At 34.1% G+C, this 20,238-nt stretch overlaps 1 protein-coding gene across 19 annotated transcripts in view; it reads right to left on the reverse strand.

The window, feature by feature from the left end:
• Window positions 1-20,238, reverse strand: part of CCDC18 (coiled-coil domain containing 18) — a 101,550-nt gene that overhangs the window by 77,034 nt on the left and 4,278 nt on the right. For all 19 annotated transcript variants that reach the window (XM_072754606.1, XM_072754595.1, XM_025996515.2 and 16 more), the window contains 4 exons: window positions 18,577-18,735; window positions 13,979-14,085; window positions 12,752-12,880; window positions 924-1,020 (listed from right to left, as the gene is read on the reverse strand). In XM_072754606.1, the coding sequence (XP_072610707.1) occupies window positions 924-1,020; window positions 12,752-12,880; window positions 13,979-14,085; window positions 18,577-18,735 (492 nt within the window). The remainder of the gene's footprint in view (window positions 1-923; window positions 1,021-12,751; window positions 12,881-13,978; window positions 14,086-18,576; window positions 18,736-20,238) is intronic.

Here is a 20,238-nt window from a genome sequence, read left to right on the forward strand (position 1 = left end):
TATTTCCCATGCTGCATCTTTCATTCCTGTGACGTATTCATTCCATAACTGGAAGTCTGTATCTCCTACTCCCTTTTACCTATTTTGCCCTCCCCCTCACTCCCTTACTCTATGAACCATCAGTTTGTTTTCTTGATTTACAAGTCTGATTCTGCTTTTTGTTTGTCTGGGTTTTAGATTCCACATATAAGTAAAATCATATGGTATTTGTCTTATTATATTTTTAATAATATTTCTTTTACCCTTCTACCTTTCTTTGAACAGAATCATTAACTTCCTCTCTTTCAATTATTATCTCAAGACAAAAAGAAGTCTCTTGTGTCAGTATCCATTGACCAGACCTTTCTTCTGAGCTCAACATCTGAATATTCAGCATGTGGCCTTCCTCCAAACAGGTTTTATTATCCATCTGGTATTACTTGAAAATATTAAATGAATGTGAAAAAGCTACTATACTACTATGCAGAATCTGTTCAAGGAATCTTCCCTCTGAGAGGCAAAAGACAGACCCTCTCAGGGTGGTAGGTCCAGGGAGACCACCTGAAGGCTATACAGTCTATCCTGCCTTCATTTTCATTGAGGTGATGGGAATAAATTTTCTGCTTCTATGTCTACAGCTCCAACCTCTGCTCAATCACCTCATCCTTCTCTGCAGTATTTTTTCCTTTCTCTATATGTTGTTCTTCCCCTTGTCTCCTTTCTTTTTCCACTTTGGATAAAAAAGTTTCTGCTTATTGTAAGAAGATTATAAACACCAGCCTTAACCAATATTTATAAATTTTTTATTTCAACTATTTTATTATGAGGTCATAAAAATTATTCTCTGTTTTACTTATAAACAAATATATTCTATTTATGTCTATTTTTAGATTTAGAATATAGACAGTAACATAAAACACTGAATTGGCATATCTCCTTCTTACCTTTTCCAGTTTTTCAGCCACTTTTTCTTTATAATGTTGGAAAGCTTTACTCAGCTCTTCGGCATTATATAGTGCTTCATTCCTTTGTCGTTCAGCTCTAAAATTTAAAAAGGTATAATTAATAAAAGTAAAGAATGCTCTGCATTTGACTAGTCAAATTCCAAAGTAATCTATATTTTAAGGAAAAATGGATATAAGAAGTACTAAAAAAGAGCAGTACTAAAAAGGCTTAAACTACAAAATGAAGCCCAGAGACTACAAAAATTTCTTCACTATTATCAGTATGAAAAATGAAATATAAAACACTTAATAAGCTTTGAAACATATATACATTTTTATGTGTTGGCAATTTTGTTCTCTATCTGGAAAAGACAGATTAAGAGAAGTGGCCTAAGCTGTATAAATTTTCAAAGATCGGTTATTACAGAATCAGTCCACTGTCTAATATATTAAAAATACACAGTAAATCCTGTAACCGTTGCAAAGGGCAAGTAAATTCTCAAAAACATATTTCAGAAGATATATCTAAAAGATACAAAAATCTGAACAACAAAATCCAATCACTACTAAGCACTTAGTTGTTTTTTATTTTTAAAAAGATTTATTTATTTATTTACTCCTGAGAGACACAGAGAGAGAGAGGCAGAGGCACAGGAGGAGAAGCAGGCTCCATGCAAGGAGCCTGATGCGGAACTCGATCCCAGGAATCCAGGGATCACACCCTGACCCAAAGGCAAATGCTCAACCGCTGAGCCACCCCGGCATCCCAACGCAGTCTTAGTTGACCCTGACCTTTCCTCATACTTTTCACGTTGAATTGATACTGGGCTGAAATGTGGTTAATATCATACCCACACTGAAAAGTTTTTCTATATTTAAACCTCTTCTCATCATATTCTTTCTAGTGTAAGGAAAGTTAGTGAACCTCCTCTTGTCAAGGTTGAATTCCTCTCTACTCTAGATCTCCAGTCTTCCCTTTCAGGGACATAACCTACCTTCCATACTTCCAGCCTTCTATCTACTGACTTTTAGATTCAGTGGAAGTATCTCTTACTTTCTAAATCTATGTGGTTAAGTTTGGATAGCAACTGATGACAGCAGAAGTGAAGTGTCTATTTGATTCCTAAGTTTCAGGTAAATGGGAACAATAAGGCATTTATCTGAAAATCTAAGAGAATATATTCCATTACTTAGTCTGAGTAGCTAGAATTAAGAAAGCATAGGATATCTGTATTTCGCACTGAAACGAACAAAACCCTCCATTTGCTTTCTTCTCTCATCATCCTTCCTTTCAAGCCAAACTTATCTACCTTTACTTTTATCTTTTCTTCATCACCAATTTAAAAAAAAGTTAAGACATATTTCAACCACAGAGAAAAGTATAAATACACCTATGTACTCCCAAACCAGCTTCAAAGAATCTTCTCTATTTTTGCCTTACATGGCATTTTTCTATATTAAGCAAAGAAAATGTTATAGACATTACAGAGTTGACATCTCTGTGTGTCCCTTCCAAATCCCATTCCCTTGATTAGGATTACAGAGTTAACCTTAGTTTTTTGGGTTCTTTTTTTTTTACAATACATTTTGTATATTCCCATGTTAACCTAAACCCACAAATAATACATCACAGTTCATTTATTCCAAGAGGCACATTGTTTTCAAATTTTTAACATCTCTATAATTGGTATGTATTTTATAATTAATGGTACATAATAGTTTCATGGTGATATTTTTTCTTGGTGACTACCTAAATAATGGTGCACCTTAAAATCTGTGTAATCTTACATTAAATAGAACATCATAGTTTCTTCCATGTTTTTATACTTTATGTGATCACACTATATATGTTTATAGCATTGCACTATATATATCCTTCTGCAGATTGCTTTTACTCAGTATTGTTCAAGAACTATGATCATCTTTATGACTATAAATCATTTTTTAAAACCTAGGGCATGCTATTCTATTAAATGAAAATACTGTAATTTATTCCTTTTTCATTTGATAGACATTGGGGTTGTTTCCACTTATACCAACACAATGCAATGAGCATCCCAGTGTACAGCTTCTCAGCAATATGTGGAAGAGTTTAAGATAATTAGGAGCTGAACTGCTTGATATTTTCCAAAGTATTTCAAAGTTGAAAGTACTATGTAGGAGCACTTCAACTTTATTAAATCTTTTTTAAAAATTAGTACAGCATTTGTATCAACTTATACTCCCAACCAAAAATGTGTATGAGTTTCTCTTGTACTAAACTTTTACCCATGCTTAGAGAAGCAGTATATAATAATAAAATACCTACATAAGCCTCTCAACAATCTATAATGAAGGTAAGTGCCAAAAGCAAGACACTCACAGCTTATGTAACTTGTCCAAGACCTCACAGCTTACAGTGAATATAACCTATTTCCAAAATCTCCTTACTTAACCATTTTGCACTACTACCTCTGGTACGCTATTCAATCCAGTGGGCCCTAGAGCTATTGGGTTTATTCTTATTTATTTATTTTTTGAGCTATTGGGTTTAAATTCTAACTCTACCACTGTTTGTTCTCAATCTCTCTCTAATTGAGTTTCCTCATTTGTAAAATGAGGATGTTATCAATCTCATGTGGATATTTAAGGAGCAAATGAGTCAAACACTAAAAGCACTTAGAAAAGTGTTTACACATAATGAATGCTGAGTAGGTTATTATAATCGTCACCAAATTAAAAACTTTTGCCAATATAATAGTGTTAAGTGACTATACTCTTACAACCTCATTGTAGTTTTTTTTTTTCTCATTGTAGTTTTAATCTGCATTTTTGATCAAGTTGAGCAATCTTCCAAGCTCCATTTGCCATTTGGATTTCTTGTCCTTTACCTGTTCAGATTCTTTGTCTTTATTACTAGATTTTTCCCCTCCCTTTTCTTCCTGATTTTTGAGAGGTCTTATAAATTCTGGATACGAATCTTTGTGAATTAAATTATTTGCAAATACTTCCCTGAGTATCTGTCTTGTCTTTTTCATTTTTTAAGTGATGTGTTTTATAGAACAGGAAGTTGTTATTTTAATGCATTTTAAATTTAGCCATCTTTTCCTATAGTACTTATGCTTTCTGGATCTCACTTATTTAAATTCAATTAATTAACATATATCTGGATCTCATTTTAAAACATTCTGCCTCCTTCCATGAGACATCATGGAAACCATTCCTCTGTATTTTCTCTAAAAGTTTTACGTTTCACAATTGGGTCTTAAACCCATCTGGAATAGTTTTTTGTATACAGGTAGGAGGTAGGGGAGGGACAGTAAAGCATCCCCCAAACTGAGAAAGTACTTTGAGACCAGAAAACAAAGCACACCACTCCGTATAGGTCACACACAGTTTTATTCAAGGTAACTTAATGGAGGGTGGGGGAGTATGGAGATATCGGTTAGCAAAAATCCATGTAGAACCATGGCTATTCTCCACAAAGTCCAGACATTAATCTATAGATTTTATAAAGCAAGAGGACACATGGGGGCAGGGGGAGAAGACACTGTGGTGAGATCGAAGGGTTTGCATGCATCTAACTGACAGCAAACCTTTAATTAGGTCTTGTGGCACTTAACCTGTGCATCCAAAAGGGGAAAGACAATGTTATTTCTAACAGATTCCTGAGAGGCCAAAGCAAGCCTTCCCCTATCCCTACACCTTGATAAGCATTTCTAAGGTATGTATGTATATTTTTCTCCAAGGGTCCTGGAACACGTAGCCGGAGAGGTAATCCAGTGAACATGAACAAGACAGAGGGCCAAAAATAGAGTCAGTTTTGTCAGCACTCCTAAAGCAGGGATCTAATTTGATTTTTTTATATTAATAATCAATTCTCCCAGAACATTGACTTTTTTGTTTTTTAAATTTCAAATTGGTACCCTTTAATGCAGATTCACTGATTTTTGATATCTTACAGTTGGTTTTTTCTCTTGAGATTTTTTTGTACTGAACTACATTCTATTGAAATTAGAATTCACTCTTAAATAGCATGTATCCTAAGAAAACAGACACTGCCTCACATAACCACAACTATCAAATTCAAGAAATCTAAAATTGTTACAATACTATTATCTAACACAAATTCATATGTAAGTTTTATCAGTTATTCCAATAATGTTCTTTATAGATCTTTTTTTTTTTTTTCCTTCTGATCCAGGATCACATACTGCTTTTAGTTATATCTTTAGTTCATTTAATCTGGAATATCTCAGCTTTCTGTAAGTCAGGACAACTTTCTTTCTTTTTTTTTTACAACAATAGCTTGAATTTATTGAACATTTATTATGTCCCACAGAAAGTTTTACCTGCTTTATATACCTAATCAAATGGTTACAATTCAGTAAATCAAGGATTATCCTTATTCTGTAACTAACACCCAGAAAGATTCAACAGTATGCTTAAGGTATGTCCTCACAAATACTAAGTAGTAAACACAATGTATGAATCTAAGAAGAAGGTGGGGTCTTGCTCTGAACCATCTGGGTACACAGACTACTGATACAAAATTAAATGTCAAATAAGGCACACAAAAAAACGTGCTTTTAGAATCATGCCATGCAAAATAATTTTCTCTTAAATAGGGAAATATGAGCATTCTCTGTTTAGTATGTAGAAAAAACATTTCATATATATATGTATTTGTGTGTGTGTGTGTGTCTGTATACACACACACACACACACACACACACACACAAAGGTTACTCAAAGGTCTATTCTGACATTGGTATTGAAAAGTCACACAGATGAGATCTTCAAATGCCAGAAGCTGATGGTCAATTCTGTGTTTACTGTGATTCAATGATTCTTCCTTCTTTTACTTCCTAATGTGATGATATATAAAGTTAAACGACCTATGACCAATGCTAACATAATGTGCAGCAGCTACTTAAGCTATTTGGAAGTAAATTATCACTACAACATGTTTTTCTCATCCTGCTTCCCTCTTTTTCTCAACTATCTACTATTTCTTAAGACTTTGTGCTTCACCATGAGAGAAACACATCAAACTAGGGTTTTCTTCTGTTCTCTAGATTGTTAATGTGTACCAAGTGAGAAATTCAGTAAATCAGTGAATGCATGCTGCTAAATATCTGCTTAACCTTGCCGGTTTCCTCATGAGGAGATTTAGGGTTCTCATTCTTGGGAGCACACTACATAAATGACATTGTACCCTTCTCACTATACCACAGATGAAACACACAATGTCAGTCTGTCCAACGTCTTAACTTTTTGATTCTTCTACTCTTTCCCCTGATTTGCAATGTCACCTATTAACATATCAAGTTTCCATTGTCTGTGTTTGGTAAAAAGGGTCTGTTCTATACAACTGATTTTTGTTTGTTTGTTTGTTTATTCCTATACCAACATCATATTAACTTAATTTCATATAACTTCAGAAGTCCTGGTATCTTCAGGCGTATTCTCCACTTTGATCTACAACTTCAAAACTGCCTCACTTATTCTTGGACCTTGGTTCTTCCATATGATTTCTGGGTCAGTTTAATACATTTTACCAAAAATCTGTTGGGATATTGATTGGAATTGTATTGACTATATCAATTATTTTGGGAAAAACTGATACTTTATTAGGTTTCCTTTTGGAGAAATAGTATATACTTCATTTTATTATACGTGCTGTTGAAGCAAGCACTGGTATATACTTTGTAAGTTAGATCTTATTTTAAGACTTTCAATAAAATTTTATAATTTTCTCCATTAAATTAAGCATTTCCTTTTATTCTGATGTTTTGACATCTGGGGCCTTACAGATCCTAGGAAGACTGACCTTCCCAGGGTTAGCCAATTCTTAGAGACAGTAAACTACTCACCTGGAAGTCTACCTTTCATAAGCAATCTAATCAGGAGCCTGCTCCTCACTCCTCTCTTTGGCTCTTACACTCAGGGCCAATAATGCCCTGTCCTAATTACCTCAGGACCAGGTACTAGACAACTCAGGACAGCCTTACACTCCAGTCCACTGAGATTATTCACACTACCCAATCCTAAACCTGTTTCTTCCTTAACTGTTCTTTCCTGCAGAAACCACAATAACATCTCTCGCTCACTTTTTTTTTTCCCCAACTCTCTGTCTCCTGACTGACCCTGATGTTTCCCTGCATGGCCCCCTGCATGGCCTGTCATGTCTCCTGTTTAGAGATTTGTGAGTATAACTTCCTTCTTCATGACAGTCATTTCCATGTCTGTGTGTCTAACTATACCCGATTAATACAAATCCTGAGCACATTTTAAAACATTAAGATTGTGGGCAGCCCGGGTGGCTCAGCGGTCTAGCGCTGCCTTCAGCTCAGGGCCTGATCCTGGAGACCCAGGATGGGAGTCCCACGTCAGGCCCCCTGCATGGAGCCTGCTTCTCCCTCTGCCTGTGTCTCTGCCATTCTCTCTCTCTCTCTCTGTATGTCTCTCATGAATGAATAAAGAAATAAAATCTCTTTTAAAAAAATAAAACATTAAGATTGTACATATTTTCATTAAGATTGTAGATATTTTATTTAACTTAGTTTTTAATTTTTTACTGAGTAAAATGTAGAAGTGAATGAACTTCTGTATATGTATACATCCACATAACTACTATCCAGATCAAATACAGAATATTTCAAGAACTGAAAAGGCTCCCTGGTGTACCCACTCAGTCAATATTCTTTACTCAAAAAGGTAAGCACTTTTTTGGACTTTTAACATCATCAATTTTGCCTACTATTGATTTCTTATGGAAATGTACTATACTCTTTTACATCTGGCTTTTCTGCTTAACATTATATCTGTGATATCCATTCATGTTAAATAGCTATAGTTGCTCTTTTTCACTGATGCATATATTCCTTAATTTATAACACAACTGATGGATTTTATTTTTGATTAACATTTAGCAATTATGAATGAAGCCACTTTGAATATTCTTGCACCTATCTTTTGATAGACACATGCACTCATTTTTGTTGCCACGAATGCTGGATCTCAGGGTGACTTACATTAATGTTAGCACATAATGGCGAAATTTTCCAAAGTGTTTCTACCAATTTGCTCTCCTACTAGAAATATATGAGAATTCCAGGGGCTCCACAACTTTGCCAAAACTTGATATTGTGAATCATTTTCATTTTAGCCACTGTAGACCATAACGGGCCTATTTCCTTTTGTCATCCCCATTGTTTTGTTTGGTTTCTTTCTTGTAGGCAGAACTTTAACTATTGATTCAATATCTCTAATGGCTATATATCTATTCAGGTTTTCAATTTATTCTTAAGTTCTGTTAAATTATTTTTGTTGAAAAATCATTTATTCAGTCTAAGTTTTCATATTTACCATCCTAAAATGGTTCATAGTATTTGGCCTTATTTCTTAAATCATAGCTAAATCTGTAATTTGAATTCCCTTTTCAATCCCAATATTCCTTTTGTGCCTTGTCTCCTTGATTAATCTAATATGATACCCATTAGTTTGGTCATTATGAAAAGAATCAGATTTAGGTTTTAGTGATTCTGTTTTCTATTCAACCATTTCATCTTTTATTATTTCAATATTCCTAATTTCTATTTTTCTTTTGATGCTTTTTCTTCTACTGTCCTTCTCTTGACTACATAAATTAGATGTTTTAGTTCATTTTTTCCACTCATACATTAATTTTAACATATGCATAGGAGGCTAAAAATTTTCCTTAGAATATCTTTGGCTGCAGCCCATGAGCTGTGATATTTTTAATATCACTCTGTTCTAAAAGTTTTCTAATCTTTATCCTAATTTCTTCAATGGTCGATAAGTAGCAAGAAGGCTGGCTTTAAATTGCTGAATATACATGATTTGGGGGGATTACATTCTAACCTAATTGTACTAGAGTCTGAGAAGGTAATATGTACAACATCAATCGTTTGGTGTTTATTGAAACTCATACTTTCTGGCACAGTGATGTAAAAGATTACAAATGTTCTAGAAGTGCTTGAAAGAATATGAATTTTCAAATTGTTGGGTACAGGATTCCATATATACATACATTAGACCAAGATTATCAATTATCATTCAACTCTTCAACTTCTTGCTTTCTTGTTACTAGTCTAACAATTCCTAGTAAATGTGTAAAAATGTTCCTGTATTACAGACTTGTTCATTTCCATTTGAAATTTTACTATTAAATTCATACAACTTTAGAATCTTTAGGGCTCTTGCTTAAGTATTACTTAAACAATATACAAAGGTTTTGTTTTTGTTTTTAAAGAGGGAGAGACATGGGGAGCAGGAAGGAGGAGAGACAGAAGGAGAATATTAAGCACGCTCCATGCCCAGCACAGGGCTCAATCTCACAACCATGAATGAGATCATGACCTGAGCCGAAATCAAGAGTCAGATGCTTAACCAACTGAGCCACCTAGGCACCCCTATAAGAGTCCTTTTTAACTCTAGTAATGCTTGTTGCACTTAAATCTATTCTGTGTGATATTAAGATAGCTATATCTACTTTATTTTAGTGATTATTTGCCTGAAATATTTCTTTCAATTCCTTTGCTTTCAATTTTTGTGTCCTTATACTTTTGGTATGTCTCATAACCAGCATAAAGATAAACAATCTCTTCCTTTACACTAGCTTTCTAATCTATTATGATTATGATTAATCTGCACCCCCAAAAAAATGTCCTTGCAAAGGTTTCAATTTCAGAATGCCAATAGCCATTCTACTTCCTTAAAAAGCTCCAGATACTTAGATGTCACATCTCTACCTAAAAACCTCAATTGCCTATTTATGCTCTCCAGATTAAAATATAAGTCCTTTGGCATTACAAAAAAGGCATTTATAGTCTAGATCAAGCCTGTATTTCTTGCCTCACTTCCTACTACATCTATCCATTTATAAGTACACAAAATTACATATTCTTCAGCAGTGATGCTCTTTTATACTTCTATGCCTTTGCACATGTCCAGAATGTGTCCACCCACATTTATTCACTTTGTGAAAACAAAGTCAATACTCTACCATAAAAATTATCCTAAGTTTTACAGAGACAACTAGTTACTCTTCCGCACTTTTTCTTAGCTATATTATGAAGCTAGTCTTTGTGTATTACCATCTCACTATTTCAAATAACCATGTACAACACATTTATCTAAATAAATAGGGCAGCCCAGGTGGCTCAGCAGTTTAGTGCTGTCTTCAGTCCAGGGCCTGATCCTGGAGACCTGGGATCGAGTCCCACATCAGGCTCCCCACATGGAGCCTGCTTCTTCCTCTCTGTCTCTCCCTCTCTCTCTCTCTCTGTCTCTCATGAATAAATAAATAAAATCTTTTTAAAAATTTAAATAAATAAAAATTTATCTGAATAAGTCTTAATTTCAGAACATTTAACCCCACGGTTTAAACTTAAAATAGCCACATTAAGAAGCATCTCACATTTCTTTTTTCATTAAATCCTTGTATAGAAATATCATCTTGATTTAACAGATGAACTGAGGCTCAAGAAGATTAAATAATCTGCCTAATAATTATATTATTTATAATTATTTTTAATTATATATTACTTATAATTATATTATAAATAAAACAGAGCCACTGAGAAATAAATCTAGCTGACTCCAAAGCCTAAATATTTCCATAAAGTAATAGTATCTTCCAAACATATACTGAAATTTGAACTAGACTAACCAAATGTTGCTGAGAAAATATTCTTCCAAATTCATTTTAATAAAAAATGACTTATGGATTTTGAGCAGTTTTTGAAACTTAAATGTGCATGCAAACAAATATTTAACCTATATATGACAACTTTCCAAAAAATATTTTCTTAAAAAAAAACTTTCTTCATAACCTTATTTCATCATAGTATGGTTTTTGAAGATAAAAAACTCTTTTGCATTCCCACCAACAGTGTTTTTTTTGTTTTGTTTTTAATTTTTATTTATGATAGTCACAGAGAGAGAAAGAGAGAGAGAGAGAGAGGCAGAGACACAGGCAGAGGGAGAAGCAGGCTCCATGCACCGGGAGCCCGACGTGGGATTTGATCCCGGGTCTCCAGGATCGCGCCCTGGGCCAAAGGCAGGCGCCAAACCGCTGCGCCACCCAGGGATCCCCCCACCAACAGTGTTATGAGGGTTCCCCTTTCTCTCCACCCTTGTCAACTGATGCAGCCACTCTGGAAAACAGGATGGTGCTACCACAAAAAGTTAAAAATAGAGTTTACTTTTAAAAAAATTAAAAATGGAACTATCTTATGACCCAGCAATTGCACTACAAGGTATTTATCCAAAGGATACAAAAATATCGATTTGAAGGTATCCATGCACCCCAATGGTTAGCAGCATTATCAACAATAGTCAAATTATGAAAAAAAAAAAAAACCAACTATCCATCAGTTAGTAAATGGATAAAGAAGATGTGGTATGTATATACAATGGAATATTATTCATTCATCAAAAAGAATAAAATCTTGCCAGTTGCAATGATGCAGATGGAGCTAAAGTATATTATTCTAAATGAAATAAGTCAGAGAAAGACAAACACTGTATGATTTCACTCATACGTGGAATTTAAGAAACAAAACAGATGAACACGGGGGAGGAAAAAAGAGGCAAACCATAGACTCTTAACTATTGATAACAAACAAGGTTGGTGGAGGGGAGGTGAGTGAGGGTGGGTTAAATACGTGATGGGTATTAAAGAGGACACTTAATTGTGATGAGCACTAGGGGTTTGTGTAAGTGATAAAGCACTAAATTCATCACACTTGAAGCTAGTATTCCCAAACTGTCTGTTAACTAACTGGAATTTTTTAAAAATCTTGAAAAAAAAGTTTTTTTTTTTAAGATTAAAATGCAGATTATTATTTTACCCTGTGTGAAAGCTGCTATAGGGATCCCTGGGTGGCGCAGTGGTTTGGCGCCTGCCTTTGGCCCAGGGCGCGATCCTGGAGACCCGGGATCGAATCCCACGTCAGGCTCCCAGTGCATGGAGCCTGCTTCTCCCTCTGCCTGTGTCTCTGTCTCTCTCTCTCTCTCTCTCTCTCTCTCTCTGCGACTATCATAAATAAATAAAAATTTTAAAAAAAAATAAAAGCTGCTATATTTATATTATGGTACTAGAAAATATTACTACACAAAAAAATTTTAAATATTAGTTTTCTATTCAATTGACATTCAGAGTTAATGGTTCCTTAGTCAAGGCTACCTACAAAACTTTATCTTAAAACATGCTTTTGCATTACTTATGTATTTCTAAAGGAAGACCCAAGTATACTTCCTCATGAATTTTATGTAGGTATACAACTTAATTTCAGAAATAAGCAAATATTACATTGATAATCATTATCAGGCTTCTAATCCCAATCCAGAATGCCAATAACATGAAATTTTTAATGAAAAATAAAAAAATTAATAGACAAAAAGAACATTAAAATTATTCTGCTATATTTCTGAAATTTTTTTCATTTTAAAAATCAGCTATAATTTTTTTAAAGATTTTATTTAAAAAAAAGATTTTATTTATTTATTCATGAGAGACACAGAAAGAGAAGCAGAGACACAGGCAGAGGGAGGAGAAGCAGGCTCCATGCAAGGAGCCTGAGGTGGGACTCAATCCTAGGACTCCAGGATCACACCCTGAGCCAAAGGCAGATGCTTGACCAGTGAGCTACCCAGGCATCCCTTTTGGTTTTTTTTTTAAGATTTTATTTATTTGTTCATGAGAGACATAAAGAGAGGCAGAGACACAGGCAGAAGAAAGAGAAAAATCAGCTATAATTTTAAATAGGTAATATATTCTTTTTCCCTCTACAAAAACAATTTGCTTTAAAAAGACATACCTCTTTCCTTGTTTACTTTGTTCAAGTAAGTCCACCTTTAACTTTATACATTCATCTTGAGACTTTTGCAAACTTTGTTCCTTTTCAATCACCATTTTCTGGCTCTGCTCTAATTTATCTTCTGCCTCTCTATAAAATAAAGTATATATATATATTTTAAGATTTATTCATTTGAGAGAGTGTGTGTGCACATATGTGCGTGCCAGTGGAGGGAGAGAACCATCACACAGAACCCCGCAGAGCCTGATGAGGTGGGGAATGCGGAGGGTGTTCATCTCACAACCCATGAAATCATGACCTGAGCAGAAACCAAGAGTCGGACACTCAACCAACTGAGCCACCCAGACACCCCAATAAACGATATTTTTTAAAGGCTATTCAAGAGATTATTCCAGGTATACAGGAATAGCTCGACATTAGAAATTGTATCACTTTAAATCACTGAGATAAGAGAAACCAATATTTAATAGACAAAATTCATCGCTTGTCTACTAAGAGTCTTTAGAAGGAATGAAATAATGTATATATCTGAAATAACAGCTTATATTCTGTTTCATAGTCACGTATTGGCAGCATAACCATATAGTTCAGAAACTAGGTAAGAATTATCAGCACTATAACTAATGATTTCTCTGACAGTTACATAAAGAAAAATTAAAAAATAGTAAGTATAAATTTTGAAAAGGAAAGATGGTATTTTCTTTTTGCTGATAATATCATTAGCTGCCTGGAAAATCAAAGAGAACCAAAATGAAAAATTATTAGAATAAAAGAGTATGACAAATAGTCTAATTACAAAGTAATTATACATTACATAAAAAGCAACAGCCTTCTTAAATACCATCAAAGAACAAATTCACAACAACCAAAAATATAAAATACCTAGGAATAAAATTATAAAGTACCTGCTTCCTTTTTATCTTATTTCTTGAACTCCCAACTTAAGCACCAGTATATACTACTATGTAGGAAAACAAATGAAAAAATTCATATCCAATTAAAGCATCTCAAATAAGCATCTCAGCTGAGCTTTAGTTTTTTTAGTCCCCTTAAACTGCATGCATCCTGGAGCCAAGAGGAGGTATAATGGATTGTGGAACAGGTTCCATTAGTTCTAAGACAGTCTATAGGATGCTAAAAATTGGGGTGGGGAACAAGATTTCACAAGATATATCAAAAAGCAAAAGCAGGAAATAAAAATTTTAAAGCCATAAAAAGTATACTCACCTCAAAACTTTATCTTGCGCTGAAACTTCTGCTTCCAAATTTATAATCTGTTCTTCTAAGATTGGCACACTGGCTGCCTGTTGTTGAATAGACTCAAGCATAGAAACCTAAAACAAAACCGATAACTCTAAGAGTAATTCTTTTCGAAGACATTCATCTACTTGGTCCTTGTTTTTTTCCCTGTTCTGATGAGGGTGTCAATATAACTTCCCAATCACTGGTCAAATGTGAAGCTCACCCTATCTATTCCTTTGATCAACATTTACATGGGTGTGTCATCATCACAAACCAGTGTCAGCATGTAAGTTCTTGCCATTATCCTCAACTTAATATTCAAGACAATCGATTAGCTATTTTGGCGGGGATAAAAGAATCCCTACTGACATCATCCAGGAAGATAAATTTCACATAAATCAGAAAATTAAATATACAAAGGATTAAATCATTTTTAAAAGTGAATAAAATATACCAATTGAATCTTTCTACAATTTAAAACCTAATTTTAGAATACATGCTTACTAGAGAAAACCTAGAAAATACAGAAAAGCATAGGGCCAGGAAAGAAAACCTGGAATATAGCTCAAAATCTCTGTTGGAGGGACGTTTGGGTGGCTCAGCAGTTGGGTGTCTGCCTTTGGCCCAGGGAGAGGTCCTAGAGGCCTGGGATTGAGTCCCACACAAGGCTCCCTGCATGGAGCCTGCTTCTCCCTCCGCCTGTGTCTCTGCCTCTCTCTCTTTTTCTCTCTCTCTCTCTCTCTCTGTGTCTCTCTGATGAATGAATAAATTAAAAAAATCTTTAAATTAAAAAAAAATCTCTGTTAGTAAGTCAACCCTTTTTCTCATTCCCCAAATACCAACAGTTAAATTATGGCCTACTACGAAGAAAGAAAATTTATTATCTAGAAAAACTGAATGGGAAAGGTTTAGGACTCTGGGACACTACATAGAATCATGAGCAGGGATGAGGTAGTTATAAACAAATTAAATATAAAACAGTTTCCAACTACTTACTTCATCTCATTTAGAGTTATCCCACAGGTGGGAAATCAAAGGATTCTTTGCTGGAAAAATTCAACAGCCTCAAAGAAAAAGGCAGAGTATCTCCCTACAAAAGAGCCATCTCCCCAGGCATCACCAACATATGAAACTCACTGGACAACGAACTTTACCTTCATACACAGAGCTCCCAAACAGCATGTAAGTGCCTTTCTCTTAAATATAAATAGCTAAAACACTAACATCTGAAAAAAAGCTTCTAACCTAAAAATCAGAGGCAAAAACAAAGAGGCAACTGGCAGCAAGCAAAGCAAATATGCACAAACATATCATTAAATCTTCAGAAAGCTATGTGAGGATAACACATCAGGATATTATTCAATACAAAACAAAGAACCAGAGAATGTGAAAAAGCTCTGGAAGATGAAAAAATATGACAGCTAAAATAAGATTCAACAGAGGTGTGGATGACAGTGTTGAGGAAATCTAAAAAGTATCGTGGGAAGACAAGGAGATGGAAAACATGAGGAAAAAAAAAAACAACCTTAAAAGATTAAAAGGTTAAAGAGTTAGAAGGACCAATTAAGATGATCCAATATTCACCTAATAGGAAAAACAGAAGAAAACAGAGGGAAAATTTATTAAAAAGAAAAACAAAAACAAAAAAATAGAGGGAAGAAAACTATCCAAGAAATTGCATAAGAAAAATTTCCAGGACCAAAGAACACAAGATTAAAGCCTGAAAGGGTCTTCATTTATCTACTACATTGAATAAAAGTCTATTCAAAGCCATATCATTCTGAAATTTTAAAACACCAAGAAAAGAGGAAAGATCCTTAAAACTATCATGAAAGGAAAAACAAATGGAAAAAACAAATTCTACTAAGACAACTGATTCACAATGGCAACAGACACTTTTTTTCAGAGAAGCAGCAGAAGACAAAGTAATGTCCTAGAAATTCTGAGGTAAAGTAATTTTCAACCTAGAATCAAATGTGAGGGAGAAATTAGGACATTTCAGACATGCAATGGGGTTACTAGAAAATATGTTCCAATTAAAGAAAGACTAAAGTAAGAAAGAATAAGACACAGGATCCAGAAAACAGTAGATCCAACCTAAAATATCAAGGCAACTCCCAGAAGAGCAGTTGGACAACAGGCCTTGGAGGGCAGTAAGTTCGGAAAGAGCAGGATGCCTGCTTTGTAAGTGTAACTGCTGACATTGAAAAAGATAAATTATTATTATATTGGTTGGTACAATGAGGAATTTCAGCACAAAATTTTCAGTAGTAGTAAATACACAACATTAAAAGCTGAGACCTGCCCTAGAAAAGGGAGTCTCCCTAAAAAATACTCTGTTAGGCAATGTAGAAAATGCTAAAGTGGGAAGCAAAATATAAACAACTATCCTACTACTTGGAATAAATAACCACTGATGTATCTATATATTAAAGGAAAGGAAGAAAATGCTATTATCAGTTCTGTGATTATTAGTAAAATTCTCTTAATATCTTTTTGTTTTTAAATAAACTATTATGACTTACGGAAAAACTCTATAATTATGGTAGAAAAATTAAAACAATTGATAAACAGAAAAGGTGAACAAATTATAAAGAAATATACATGGCAAACAAATATACCAAAAAGGTAAACCTTATGAGAAATCAAGAAAACCAATATATTTTTCCCTCAAAAAAATTAAATATAGAAATTAAAAAAAAAAAAAAACCTCAGTAGAATACTACATGCAGAGTACAGTAAATCCTGGAAAAAAAAGTTTTCCCTGTGATTTGGTCATTGTAAAATTCCATCCTATTTAAAAAATACAAAAGAAAAATAAAGATCTCCCATAATCCTACTACTTAAAACAACACATCTATAAAAGTAAATAGTGAAAGCTTCATTGCACGACATTCCAATCCCTCAAAGTTATCAACAGTAATGTGGAGCACAGTCTTTATGTTCTTATATACATCATAAATATCTATACATATACACACGAACATATAAACACATTTACTCTTTTAATAAAAAGCATAACGGATCACTGCCTACGGGTATGGTTCTATAATGATTCTCTACCATTAAATATGTTAGTAACATTTTTTTAAGATTTTATTTATTTATTCATGAGAGACACAGAGAAAGAGAGAGACAGGCAGAGTGAGAAACAGGCTTCCCACTAGGAGCCTGATGTGGGACTTGATCCCGGATCCCATGATCACGCCCTGAGCCAAAGGCAGACACTCAACCGCTGAGCCACCCAGGTGTCCCATTAGTAACAGTTTTTTGAGTGCTATATGCAGACACTGGTGCCTTTTCATATATTATTATCATTTAATCTTCATAATGTTTCATAAAAGTCAAATAACTTTGTATCATAGAACTCATATTTACCTCAAAAAAAAGTTTTGTACAATTCATTATATGGATATATCATAATTTTCCATCCCTCTATTACTGGACATTTTCGTTTCTAATTTTTTGTATAATATCAATCATACAGCATAAAATTGGAAACCACTAGGGATGGCTGACTGGCTCAGTCTGAAGAGCATGCAACTCTTCATCTTGGAGTTATGAGTTCGAGCTCCATACTAGGTGTAGAGATTACTTTAAAAGAATAAAATAAAAATAGAAAGCCATGTAAAGAGGGGAGTTATTAATTAAATCATGGTATAAGTACATAAGGAAACAATGGTACCATAAAAAAATGATCATTGGAAAAGCCAAGTAATGGGCAGCCCAGGTGGCTCAGCAGTTAAGCACCACCTTCAGCCCGGGGTGTGGTCCTGGAGACCCGGGATCAAGTCCCACGTCAGGATCCCTGCATGGAGCCTGCTTCTCCCTCTGCCTGTGTCTCTGCCTCTCTCTCTGGGTCTCTCATGAATAAATAAATATTAAAAAAAGAAAAGAAAAACCAAGTAAACGTATCAGAAAATGCTTAGACAAAGTAAAAAATACAGGAAAAAAGAAAACTATTCCAATAGTCTGGATTCAATATGTAATAAACCAATAAATTAGTTTCTCATTCGTGGAAACTGGGTGATCTTTCTCCCTTTCCTTTTTTTCTATGTTTAAAGTTTTCAACAATGAGAATGTACTACTTTAAAAAGGAAGATAAATAAGGTACATTTTTGGGGCACCTGGGTGGCTTAGTCAGTTGAGCATTTGCCTTCTACTCAGGTCATGATCAGGGTCCTGGGATTGAGCCCTGAGTCAGGCTCCCTGCTCTGTGGTGAGTCTGCTTCTCCCTCACCTCACTGCTTGTGCTCATTCTCTCTCAAATAAATAAAAAATAAAAAAAAAAAAGGAATAAAAAAATAAGCTGTATTTCCTTTGTATAAGAAATAAAACCACATAAATCAGTAATCTTAAGATTTTAAGAAACTAGGACTTCTGTAAATGCACACACTATACAAGTTCTCCTAAATCAGATACTAAACTCATGTAAAATTGATTCCATAACATGTTGATCCCATATCATAATAAATATTATAAACAACACATTAAGGCAGTACATGGAATATGTTTCCAATTATAAATGTAAAAATGATTCCAATTACTTTCTATTAGCATAGTCACCACTTGAAGAAACATACTTTTGCTCTTGACTGTGTTAATTCAAAATGGACAGATTCCATTTTAGTCATTAAAGAATGATTCTGTGAGACCAAACAAGCATTCTGTTGTCTGAGTTTGTTAAGTTTCTCTCGAAGACTTCTGATCTCCTGATCCATGGGGGTAGATGAAAAAGACATCTAAAAAATGAAAAAAAGAGTAAGCTATTTTGGAATATTTCATTAAGCATTATATGTAATTAATGAAAAAATGATGAACAATTATTAGTAAAATGACTAAGTAGCTGAGAAAATGAGTTAAGATATTTAGTGGGTATTGGTGAGGAATGTGTGGGACAATCAACACTCTCCTCCACTGCTGGCGGAGGAGTACATAAATAGTACAGCTTCAGAAACAATGCACTCTGGGAAAGTTCTGGTATTATCCAGTAAAGTTGAACATGCTAAGACTCAACAATATTACTCTTGGGTATAAATCTAAAACTTTTGCACCTGAAAATATAAAAATATTCACAACTATTTTGTCTGTAAAAGACAATAAATGGAAAGAATCCAAATGACCATCAACAACAAAATGGATAACAGATAAATTTATTATACTTTTGAATATATATTTTATAATAAATCACTTTAGTTATCTTGAGGGTTGAGGTTTTAAGACATGATTTTTTTTTAAAAAAACATGCAATTCAAGTCAAAACTACATAAAAGAAAAAGTACACATAGAAGCCTCATTCTCAAAAAAAAAAAAAAGCCTCATTCTCATTTTTAGTAGGTAAGTAATCAAAATAAGTTTTGTTTTTTTTTTTTTTAAAGATTTTGAGAGAGAGAGAGACAGTAAGCACAAGTTGGGGGAGGGGCAGAGGAAGAGGGAGAAGGAGAAGCAGACTCCCTGCGGAGTATGGAACCCAACTGGAGTTCTGACCCCAGGACCTAGAGATCATGACCTGCAATGAAGTCAGACACTTAACTAAGCCACCCAGGCACCTTTTTAAGTTTCTTATTTATAAATTTTTATAGATACCAGTCATACAGCAAAAAAATAGGGAACTGCCTATACAAAAGAGTTAAATTATGGTCTTATTTAAACCTAGTCTTTCATGTTTCCACCTTCATTTGCAAGCAATACAAATTAACCACCCCCACACTGACTTATGCAAAAACTAGGGTACTATATATGTCATTTTGTACCTTGCATTTTTCCTTAAATATATCTTGTCAATCTCTCTACAATCAATATAGTTAAAAACTCCTATTCTTTCATCCCCCCACCTCAGCTGCAATTTCCATTGCATGTTTATTCAACCAATCTCTTATACTAGGCACTTGAAGTATTTCTAATCTATTATGGCAACAAAAGCCTCATTTTGTACTTATGCAGGCATACTTGTCACATATTTTTCTAGAAATGCGATTTCCATGTCAAGGGTAAACACATCTGTGATTTGGGGAAACATTATCAAATGCACCTCCATAGAGGTTGTATCATTTTGCATTGCTACCAGCAATGTTAATGAGAATGCCTATCTTCTCTTAATTTCACCAGCAAAACACAGTATCAAATGTCTGATAGATATAAACTGGTGCCTAAGAATACTTTGTGAATTTCTCTTATTATGAATGAGAGTGAACACCTTTTTATTTGTTTGAAGATCATTTTAATTTCCTTTTTCACACGTGTTT

Source organism: Vulpes vulpes, chromosome 3, assembly GCF_048418805.1.
Source record: "Vulpes vulpes isolate BD-2025 chromosome 3, VulVul3, whole genome shotgun sequence".
NCBI classification, from domain to species: domain Eukaryota; kingdom Metazoa; phylum Chordata; class Mammalia; order Carnivora; family Canidae; genus Vulpes; species Vulpes vulpes.